General features: G+C 38.3%; 1 protein-coding gene across 1 annotated transcript; it reads left to right on the top strand.

The window, feature by feature from the left end:
* Nucleotides 1-6,926: 6,926 nt before the first annotated feature.
* On the top strand, nucleotides 6,927-7,805 carry LOC105272002 (uncharacterized). The gene has a single exon (XM_011313857.1). The coding sequence runs from the start codon at nucleotides 6,927-6,929 to the stop codon at nucleotides 7,803-7,805; it is 879 nt and encodes a 292-aa protein (XP_011312159.1).
* Nucleotides 7,806-11,060: the final 3,255 nt, after the last annotated feature.

The raw sequence follows: 11,060 nt of genomic DNA, 5'->3' as shown, positions 1-11,060 counted from the left end.
TTCCGACCATCTTCGAAAAAAACATCGTCTTCAGAAGAAAAAAAAAATTGAAAATTTTTCCGAAGATCTTCAAAAAAAACATTGTCTTCAGGAGAAAAAAATTTCAAAATGCTTCCGAAGATCTTAAGAAAAAACATAGTCTTCAGAAGAAAAAAAAATTGAAAATTCTTCCAAAGATCTTCAGAAGAAAACAAAATAAAAATTCTTCCGAAGATCTTCCAAAGAAAAAATTGTCTTCAGAAAAAAAAATTTCAAAATTCTTCCGGAGATCTTCAGAAAAAATGGGCTCCCAAAGATCTTCGCAATTTGTCTGCCAGAGATCTTGCCGAGATTTTCTCAAAAGATTTTGTCTGCTGAAGAATCTTTTTGGGACAAGAAGAAGATCTTCCCCATAATCTTCCAGAGATGCTTCCAAGATTCTTTGAAAGATATTCCAAAGACACAAATTTTTCTACGCGGGCAGTAGTACAATTAAAAATTTCAATAATTCTCAGACTTCTCTTAGAAAACAAGAGAATATAATGAATACGAATATCAAAAAACTAAACCAACATTTTATTAACAGTGACAAGCGATTAGGCTATCTCGAATTTATCACTATCATATCATCACACATCTCCTCATTATCTGCACTAGTCACCCAGATATTAGGTCAATATACTGAATATATTGATGCCCTCAATTTAGGCAAACACAATATTTTATCTCCGACAATTGTCACCCCTAAGAATCTAGTGCACCAAATAAAAAAATATCCAGGAAAATATGACTTGCTATTAGACTTGGATCATGATGATATTACAATCCTTTATGATCTCGCTAAAGTTCAAATCATTTTCGATAATGACATGATTATTTTCGCGATTCATTTCCCCTTGGTTCAGAAAAATATTTATGATTGTTATCACCTAATTCCTCTACCCATTCAACATCAGCATAGTCCATACTTCTTTTTTATTAGCCTTAAAAATAAATACCTCTTTATCTCTCAATCCAAAACCCAATATTCCTCCGTACAAGATTTCTCAGACTGCATCGAGTATCTTTATGAGAGGTATGTTTGTATTCGGATACACACAACCAAGACAACAGAAAGATCGGGTTGTGAAGTTCAACTGCTGTCACCACATTTAAGCAAACTCCCAGATGACTGCGATACTTCCCTAGCAAACTATCATCCACGCTATTGGGCTCGCTATCTACCGATGGCGGCGTTGTCATCGCCATAAAAACATGGACGACCGATGGTCTATGCGTTCAAACTATACCAACTAGCGACAGCAGGTCTGTCCATACCAGTTCGTTCCTTTAGTTATAATTCCAAATAACGATGTTGACACTATCGTTAGGAGAGATTTTCGAGTATGTTAGTAGCACACCAACATCACAAAATATTAGAGAATGCGAACGAGTGCTCAAATAGAAGAATTTGATTCTCTGCGCTGCATCGTCAAAAACCTCCCATCGCGTCATTTTATTTTGTTTATGTTTACAAACTAGTGGCTTGAGAGAGAAACCACATGAAGTTACGGGTACAATTAATATTGAGCCTACAACACAGTCAACATCAATCTCTCAGATGTCTTGCACCTGTAAAGCAGGGTTGGGACAAAGTTGTAAGCACATCGTTTCTGTCTTACTATACTGCACTCAGTGTAATATATGTGGGGATGGATGAGGGCAGCCAAATAACTTTGACGGGTGGTAATTTATTATTATAACTTTACTAATTCAGAGAGTTCTCTTATACACGTGTACTCTGGTGAACGTTAGTCAGACAAGTGAGATAGAGTAGGGTAAAGTCAAAACCCATCTTACATTAGATACTAGATGTCTCATCAGTCGTCAATCGTCCAAACATCCCAACATAATTTACAGTGTTTTACAACAATTTCAGAGTACCAATCATACGTATACAAAATCTCATTATACACATAAATAACATTCTATCATTTTCGTCTAGGAAAGAGTCACTCACAGGTTCAGTCGTTGCACTGGTTTTTTAGTTCTTGATGAACGCCGAGGTTCGTGAGTACTAGGCTTATCAGGCAGTACTGGTAATGTCGTTGCAGGAGAGGGTAAAGTTACTGGAACAGAGTGTACTTCCAGGGGAATTTCCGATGCTGTTTGGTTGCATACTGCGTCTCGATCAAGAGAATTTACTCTATTCTCGACTTTACTAGAGAGTGAGAATTCTTTGAGCGAACCAGTACTTGGAGTTGGTTTCAAGGGATAGTTCTTCGTTGACGACATCTCAGTTGAACCTTCACTGTCAAAAGTAACTGGAGTCGTGAATGAGGAGTCCTTAATCTCCACGGAATGTTCCGATTTATTTAAAAGCGAACAACACAATTGACTTACGTGTCTCTTCCAAATGTCACCGTAGATGGTTCTCACAGTGTATGTAACAGGTGAAAGCTTCACCAAAGCCTCAGCTTGGACTCAAATCCCTCTAGCAACGTTCTTAGCCGTTACAGAATCTCCTACTTCGAACGACCGATTTCTGGATCCACAAGCATAACGTTGTTGGTTAGCTTGATTCCTAGCCACTCGGTTCCTCAAATTGGGTCTTAGAAGATCCAATTTCCCTCTAAGTGGTCTACCAATATGGAGTTCCGCAGGTGTGTATCCTGTTGTACTATGAGGAGTGGAGGGATAACTGAATAATATCTGCAAAACAGCCACCTCTTCATTAACACCCTCCTGCAATAGCAGCTTAAGTTGTCTTTTCAAAGTCTTGACAAGATTCTCAGCTGCGCCGTTAGACGCAGGATGATACGGTGCTGTTCTCACGTGCAGAATTCCACATCCCCTTAGAAAACTCTCAAATTCCTCGGAAACAAGACTAGGTCCATTATCGCTGACCAAAACAGCAGGATAAGCCCACGTAGAGAAATATTCATTCATTGCTAGAATAGTCTTTTTTGATGTGATATCTCTCATCAACTTAACGTCAATCCATTTAGAAAATGAGTCAATAATTACTAAATACATTTTATCCTTACTCTGGAGAAAATCGATGTGCATACGCTGGTTTGGTCCCTCAGGCCATTTCCACACGTTCAGCTCTGTCCTTGGAGGATTAGCAGCATTCTCCAGACACAACCGACACTTTTTAGTTATTGTTTCAATGTCTGTGTCAATACCCGGCCAGTATACAAATGAACGGGCTAACGCTTTCATTCTCACTATTCCGCTGTGTGTTATATGTAACTCTCTCAAAATCATCGATCTCAATTTAACAGGTATTACAACTCTCGTTCCCAGCATCACACACTCATCTTCAATTGACAATTGTCTTCCTTTACGTTTAAACATTTCAAAAACAGATTCTACTTTATCAGGCCAACCCTGCCTCACGTATTTCTTAACTCTCACTAATATCGGGTCTCTCTCCGTTTCTGCTCTGATCAATTCAACATTTAAGATGGGAGCTTCCGATTCAATGAAATTGAGATAATTAAAAACTTGATTCCCATCTACTTCCTCCTCCATCAAAATAAGCGCTCTTGACAGACAGTCTGACACTACATTATCCTTACCGCTGACATGTTTTAATTTAAAATCATACGTCGATAACAGTACTGCCCATCTTTGTACCCTTCCAGCTGCGATTTGATGGCAGGCTTCTACACGGATTGAAAATATATTTTAGCGGTTTGTGATCCGTCTCAAGCATGAACTGCTGTCCCCATACGTACTGGTGAAAACTCTTGATTCCGAAAACCAACGCCAAAGCTTCTCTGTCTAATTGAGAATAATTTCTCTCCGCTTTAGTGAGAGATCTCGAACTGAACGCAATTGGTTTGCACTGATTGTCTGGCAAAACGTGAGATAATACAGCACCCACTCCCACTGGAGAGGCATCACAAGTTAATTTAAGTGGATATTTAGGATTGTAGTGCATTAAGACTTCCTTCGACCTTAATTTCACCTTAATGTCATCAAAAGCTATCTGACAGATCTTAGACCATTTCCAAATTTCTTTTTTCTTTAAAAGGTTATACAGCGGGGCGGCAATTTTTTCATAATTATTGATAAATCTGGAATAATAATTTGCCATACCCAAAAATCTTTGTAATTCTGAAATATTCTTGGGAACCTGAATTTCTATGATGGCTTTCACCTTATCTGGGTCAGCAAAAATTCCTTCTCTGTTTATTATAAAACCCAAAAATTTGATTTCCTTTTGAAAAACTTTACACTTCTCTTTCCTTGCTGTGAAGCCTGCGTCTTTCAATTTGTTTAACACTTCTATTAAAATTTGATCATGTTCAGTTTCATTATCACCAAAAATTAGCACATCATCGAAAAAACAGATTACCCCTTTCATTCCAAAAAAAAGTTTTTCCATCAATCTCTGGAAAAGTCCCGGTGCCGACGTCACCCCAGAGCATAATCGATTATAAACATAAAGACCCCTATGAGTTGAAATCGTCCTTAAAAATTTTGATTTTTCATCCAACTCAACCTACTGATATGCGTGACTTAGGTCAATACGACTAAAAACTGTTCCACCCGAAATTTTGGAAATCAAATCATTAATCCTTGGAATTGGATGTCGATCAATTTTAATACTGTTATTTATTGTCGTTTTATAATCGCCACACAGGCGAATCTGTCCATTGGGTTTAACAACAGGTACGATTGGGGTTGCCCAATCACTAGATTTAACTGGAGAGATGACTCCTTCTTTAACTAATCGTTCAATTTCACCTTCAATTTTGTCAATCATTGCATAAGGAACCACTCTTGGTTTAACAAATACGGGATTTACCCTGTCTTTCAACTCAAGAGTAAATTTTCCATGTCTATATAAACCAAGTTTGTTTGTCAAAACTGAAGGATACATCTCTCGCAGCCTCTTAACCGTAAGTCCGAAATCATTCTCAATCTTATTTATCATTAGGTCTTTCCCATTTACTGACAAAATTTTAAGTTTACGAATCCATTCTCGACCCACAATAGGTCCTCCAGTACCTCTTATAACAAATAATTCTAAATTCGAATTTTCGTTTTTGAATCCCACTCCAACCATCAAAATTCCCAGATGAATAATTGGGGTGCCCGAGTACGATCGAAACTTACGAAAAGTTGGCTTTAACTGGAGATTCGAGAATACCTCGTTCTTCTGAAACTCTTTTTCAGATATAGCTGAGATTGGTGAGCCTGTGTCAATTTCGAAACTCATAGTTTTACCCTCGACAGTTAACACAATTTTCATTGAATCAGATTTCCCTGACACATAATTACCACATATAAAATTGCATTCGTCGATATTTAACATGTCATTGAAGTCCTTATTCAAACCAATAATTTCGTCAACATAGTTCTGATTAACATTTCCAAATTTCTTGACCCTGTTCTTAAAATTAGGCCCTTTTACCCTAACATTCGTCTCATCGTAACGTTTACTTTTACTGTTATTGTTCTCACTGATTTTTCCCTTGTATCTACAAACACTTGACAAATGTCCTTTCTTCTTACAACAGTTACATACATACTCCTTGTATTTACAATTCGTCCGAAAGTGATTTCGACTACCATAACTGTTACAATTTCTATTGCTCACTTTTTCATGTCCAGTATTATATCTTGGCCCTTTCACATAATTTATACCGTCAACTTGTTTTGATACATCAATATCACCCGTGTCCTTGGCCGCTGCCTCATCACTCAACGCAATATCGATCGCTTTCTCATACGTTAAATTTTTTTCAGCAAGTAATCTTCGCTTCGTTCTAATGCTTTTGAGGCCACAAACTAATCTGTCCCGAATTATCTCATTTAGAGAGTTACCGTACTCACAAAACATCGAAAGACTTTTCAACTGAGCCAGATATTCTCGAACTGATTCATTTTCTTTTTGAACACAATTATTAAATTTAAAACGCTCAGTCATGACATTTGGTTTCGGTTTGAGATGGTCAGACATTAATTGAATTAATTCGTTGTAATCTTTTTGTTAAGGTTGCTGCGGAGCACACAAATTCGATAGAAGATTGTACCCCTCACTACCTAATAGACTCAAAAACAACTGTTTCTGTCTACTTACGTGAACTAAATTACCATCTAAATACTGATTAAAACGTTGAAACCACTGAGACCAGTCTGTTTACCTCGTGTAACGTTCCATTGAGCCAATACATGGAACCACCCTACTCGTCCTGATGTCCTCTAACTCCTTCCTCAGAGTAGTTACTTGCTCGTTTAATCCGGCAATTTGTGCATCTCGGCTGTTCACTGACTGTTGAGCTGTTATATTACAACGATTTAGCTGCTCATTTAGTGTCTCGTATCTCGCCTTGAGATCCTTATATTTTTCTTCCAGGGTAGCCATTTTGCCACGCTGCGGTTACAATTCCGCCAATTAATCTCTGATTAACTCTTCAGAATTAAAAATTACAACTGCTTTAATCCTCGTCGCCACTGTAATATATATGGGGATGGATGAGGGCAGCCAAATAACTTTGACGGGTGGTAATTTATTATTATAACTTTACTAATTCAGAGAGTTCTCTTATACACGTGTACTCTGGTGAACGTTAGTTAGACAAGTGAGATAGAGTAGGGTAAAGTCAAAACCCATCTTACATTAGATACTAGATGTCTCATCAGTCGTCAATTGTCCAAACATCACACTCAGCACGTATGTTTTTCTCCATGGTGAAATTTGTTTTCATATTTTTTCCTTCTCACCACGTATTTAATGCTTTGCTAGAAATGATCTGATGACCTTGGAGCTTGTATCATGTACAGATAAGGAATGCACGTGGCGTAAATTAAAAGGGTCTGCTCTCGCACAATGCAAACCCACAGCCTTTACTTCTATGTATTGTTTTCCACAGAAAACAATCCCAAAGCTCTGTGAAAAAGACGAAACAACTGTGTGCATGGAGTTGTTGGAATGTGATGTAAATTCTGCCATGGCTAAGCATAACAGACGCATGAGAAAAACTCCCATCCGTGTGCCTGTATCTAACGTTCTACCATTCAATAATGCAACCCTCAAAGTACTATTAACGAATGTTCACGAATCCCCCTCTCTCATTGCACTAGCACGAGTATCAGTGGAAGTGGCAGAATGCTGTATGCACGAATATCGCACTAATGTCAATACGACTGATGTATTGAAAATAGCTGAAGCCACTACCTCCAATCAATTACTTTGGAAGAAAGAAAGACAGTTTCGTATAACTGGTAGTCGATGCTATTCTCTTTACACCTATTCGAAGGATAATTGGGCTGAAAAAGCCTCTAATTACTTCTGGCCATGTGAATTTTCAAATAAGTTTGTCAAGCATGGATTAAAAATGGAACCTAGAGCAAGAATGTTATACCAAGAGTGGAAAAATTGTGATGTATTCTGTTGTGGACTCATAATTTCTCAGAATAATCCTTGGCTCGCTTATTCTCCTGATGGAATCGTAATGCAAGCCCAAAAGCCTTGTACGTTAATAGAGATAAAATGTCCATGGGATCTGCCAGATTTATTACCTGAAACTTTGTTAGAATGTTGTAATTATCTCATCTATAAGGATAAAAGGCTTCAGTTAAAACAAAAACATAGTTATTATGGTCAAGTACAATTTGGACTTGCATTACTGAATCTCAAAGCATGTGATTTTGTTATTTACTCCGATAAAGTTAATGGTATCGCGGTAATACCAGTAACTTACGATGAATCTTTCGCAACTAATTTGTTGACAAAATTGAAAAGTGTTTATTTTGAAAAAATGTTACATGTTATTTGTCAGAAAAATGAACATGACAATTGTTGTGTGAAAAAAATGAGAAAGTCATGAGGGAAAAATTAGTCGGTATAATAACTTGTCGAAATAAATATTTAGTTGTTGCTTAGCACAATCATTGTTATCAGAGGCTTATTTATTGTCAATTAAATAACCAGATAATTTACATGAATTTATCGTCAGCAAAAAGAGGTGTACCTAAATTTGCGAGCCCTGCACATACAATTACAATGTCATTCACATAGTTTACCAGATTCCATGACAATTTATTTCTTAGCACATCGAATATTTCAATTCTTTGATTCATCCGTTCTACGTGCACACGTGCAGCGGCAATATTGCGGTTTAATATTGCTTCTTCCGTGGAAAATTGCTGTTTCCTTTCTAAAAACGCCGGTCTGTATAATTGTATGCCAAATTTATCGCACAAATTTTCGATTCGAAATCCCTTATCAGCCATAACAGCATCGCCTGGTTGTAATCGACTGGTTATATTACTGGCTTCAAAGATTGCACCATCTGAAGAACGCTCTCCCTATCCTTCACTCAAATATATTAAAAGTCCTGCAGGACTGACCACAGTCATAAATTTAGCAGTGAAATTACTTTTATATTGCGAATAGATTTTGAGACGGCATGCTAGACATTTAGGTTTCTGAATCTTGAATTCAGTACAATCCACTACGCACACTGTGTTTTCAAAATTCTCGAAGGCGAGAGGCATATTTCTGGTGATTTCTTCCTTGGGGACCCATCGAATTACACACCTTAGAATTGTCGACAGTTTTTGTAAAGTGTCTAAGGAAATAGCTCGACGCGTTGATTCAGCCACACATCGCATAATGATTGTGAGGAAGGAAAATGTCAAGTCGTTTTTCAATTTCATCGTCGTTAAAATAATTCGGTCCCTTAACGGCATTTTATGAGGTCGTCTTTCTCGGAAAAACCTCATAATTAGTTCGACTAATTTATCGAGAATGCGATGATTTCTAATTCCACAGAGGACAGATAAATTATGATCTGTGGAAATCCTCGTGGTAAATGGCTCGTAAAAGTCTCCAGATTTCACCTGAATGCCAACATCAACAGACTTTTTTCTCCAAAATGACGCTAAATCCTCCGCTGATACTTGTACACTCGCATCACTATTTGGTGGATCATTTTCATCTGCGTATAGATGATCAGTGATTGTTCCTTCCAACGGTCCTTGTGGAGATAACATTTGACGACATATTTCATTGTCACAGACAACTGCCTCGACTGCATCGAATAACGAATACAAGTCACATTTAACTGCATGCTTTCCTCCATCGGTTTCTGTCACCTAAAAATTCAATCATCTTGAGGATTATTGAATTGAGAAGAGAATGTTGAAAGACATTTTCCGTTGGAAATCAGTTCATCTACAATACAGGTCTCTCTGGACATTTTTTTCTGCGGTCACTTGTTCCCAAGATAATTTAGATAATTAACTCATTGGGACATATTCCACTCAACATGAAATTAGTCAATGAAAAAAAATTAATGCTAAGTCGTAACCTCGAATTTTGACGTATTTCCACGTCTCCCAGGAGATCTAGATTCGTTTGCGACCGGCGTTATATTGATATTTTCCTCCAAGGTAGCGATTCGTTGGAATGGTGGCGTGCTACCCCTTAGAGAGAGTGATATGTACGCCTCTTTCAAGTTCTCCTGATTTTGCTGATCCTGGGCATCACATACTGGCAAATGTTGAGTGGGGACAGCATATTTTTTCAATCTCCGTCGGGACATTCCACACTCCAGAGCGAACTCTGAAAAATTGCAATGAAAAAAGTTACTGCTGACTGACAAGTCAAAGTGCATCTGTTTAACCACTTGAGACTAAAACCTCACCTGGGAACACAAAATCATCGAGTGAGAAATGTAAGCTACACACTTGAGAATTTTTCACAATTTTCTCCGGTTTCAATAATTTAATCCAAGTTTCTCGTACATCAATTTCGATTGCACTTTGGAGGTCATTCGGATCTATAAGTGAATATTTTCGATTTGGTTGTGGAATGACGTGAAAACTCAATTCTGGATGATCACTGATGTACTGAAACATTTTCTTCATAAATATGTACGTGGTAATTTGGTGGAATTTAGGAGAACATTATCAGAATGTAGGAGTAATTAGTTTTCGTTTAATCGATTTTTCTTTTTTGTAAATGATAATAAGCAGGAGTTATTCTTAAAAAAATCAAAAATAATTGGAATTGATAGAGAATAATTTGGTGGTCATTATAATTAAGGTTTCATAATTTAGGAGTTAAGGCCCGGCCTTCTCGTCGTGGGAAAATTTTGGTGACTTTTACCCCCCCACAGTTTGCGGCAGACTTCGAAGCTCCATCTAAAAAATACACGGTTGATAAGAGAAAAAGGGACAAAATGGCACACTTTTCCAGGGCCATCTGGGGCCCCGAAGGGAGGGTGCCAAATTTTCGGGCCCCCTTCGAAAAAAATTTGAATGGTTAAGGATTTTTCATTTGAATTTATAGGGGGTGGAATAAAAGAGTAGTGGGAATGAGAAATCCATTTTTATTCATTTTTTTAAACAGATAGGCGCATGGTGGTAAAGAAGGGGGGAGGGGGCATGGATGCGATGGTGACACGGGAGTTTGGGTATCGGATGAATCCGTCGGAAAAAAATGAAGGATTGAGAGTGGTGTGAGTGTGGCAGGGTAAAATAGGGGGTGATGGTGGAGTGAGTGCAGGTGGGAAAATGAAGGGTTGATGCTGGGATGAGTCTGACAGGATAAAATAGGGGGTTGATGGTGGAGTGAGTGGAAGGAAAAAAATGAAGGATTGAAGCTGGGATGAGTGTGGCAGAGTAACATAGGGGATTGGTGGTGGAGAGAGTGCACGTAAAAAAATGAAGGGTTCAAGCGGGGATGAGTGTGGCAGGATAAAATAGGGGACTGATAGTTAATGCATGTAGGACAATGAAGGGTCGAGGCTGGGATGAGTCTGGCCGGGTAAAATAGGGGGTTGATGGTGGAAAGAGTGCACGGAAAAAAAAGAAGGGTCGAGGCTAGTATGAGTCTGGCAGGATAAAATAGGGGTTGATGGTGGAGTGAGTGCAGGTGGGAAAGTGAAGAGTTGAGGCTGGGATGAGTGTGGCAGGCTAAAATACGGGTTGATGGTGGAGTGAGTGCAGGTGGGAAAATGAAGGGTTCAACCCTTCAAGGTTCAATCACTTTTACCCGGCCGCACTCATCCCAGCTTCAACCCTTTATTTTGTTCCGTGCACTCACTCCACCACCAATCCCCTATTTTACCCGCCAC

This window comes from Fopius arisanus, unplaced genomic scaffold, assembly GCF_000806365.1.
Source record: "Fopius arisanus strain USDA-PBARC FA_bdor unplaced genomic scaffold, ASM80636v1 scaffold00133, whole genome shotgun sequence".
NCBI lineage: Eukaryota > Metazoa > Arthropoda > Insecta > Hymenoptera > Braconidae > Fopius > Fopius arisanus.
The sequence above is the reverse complement of the archived record's forward strand: the minus strand, read 5'-3'. Positions and strand labels throughout refer to the sequence as shown.

Coding starts and splice junctions, on each gene's coding strand:
- LOC105272002 (XM_011313857.1), top strand. CDS start 6,927: ATGGCTAAGCATAACAGACGCATGAGAAAAACTCCCATCCGTGTGCCT.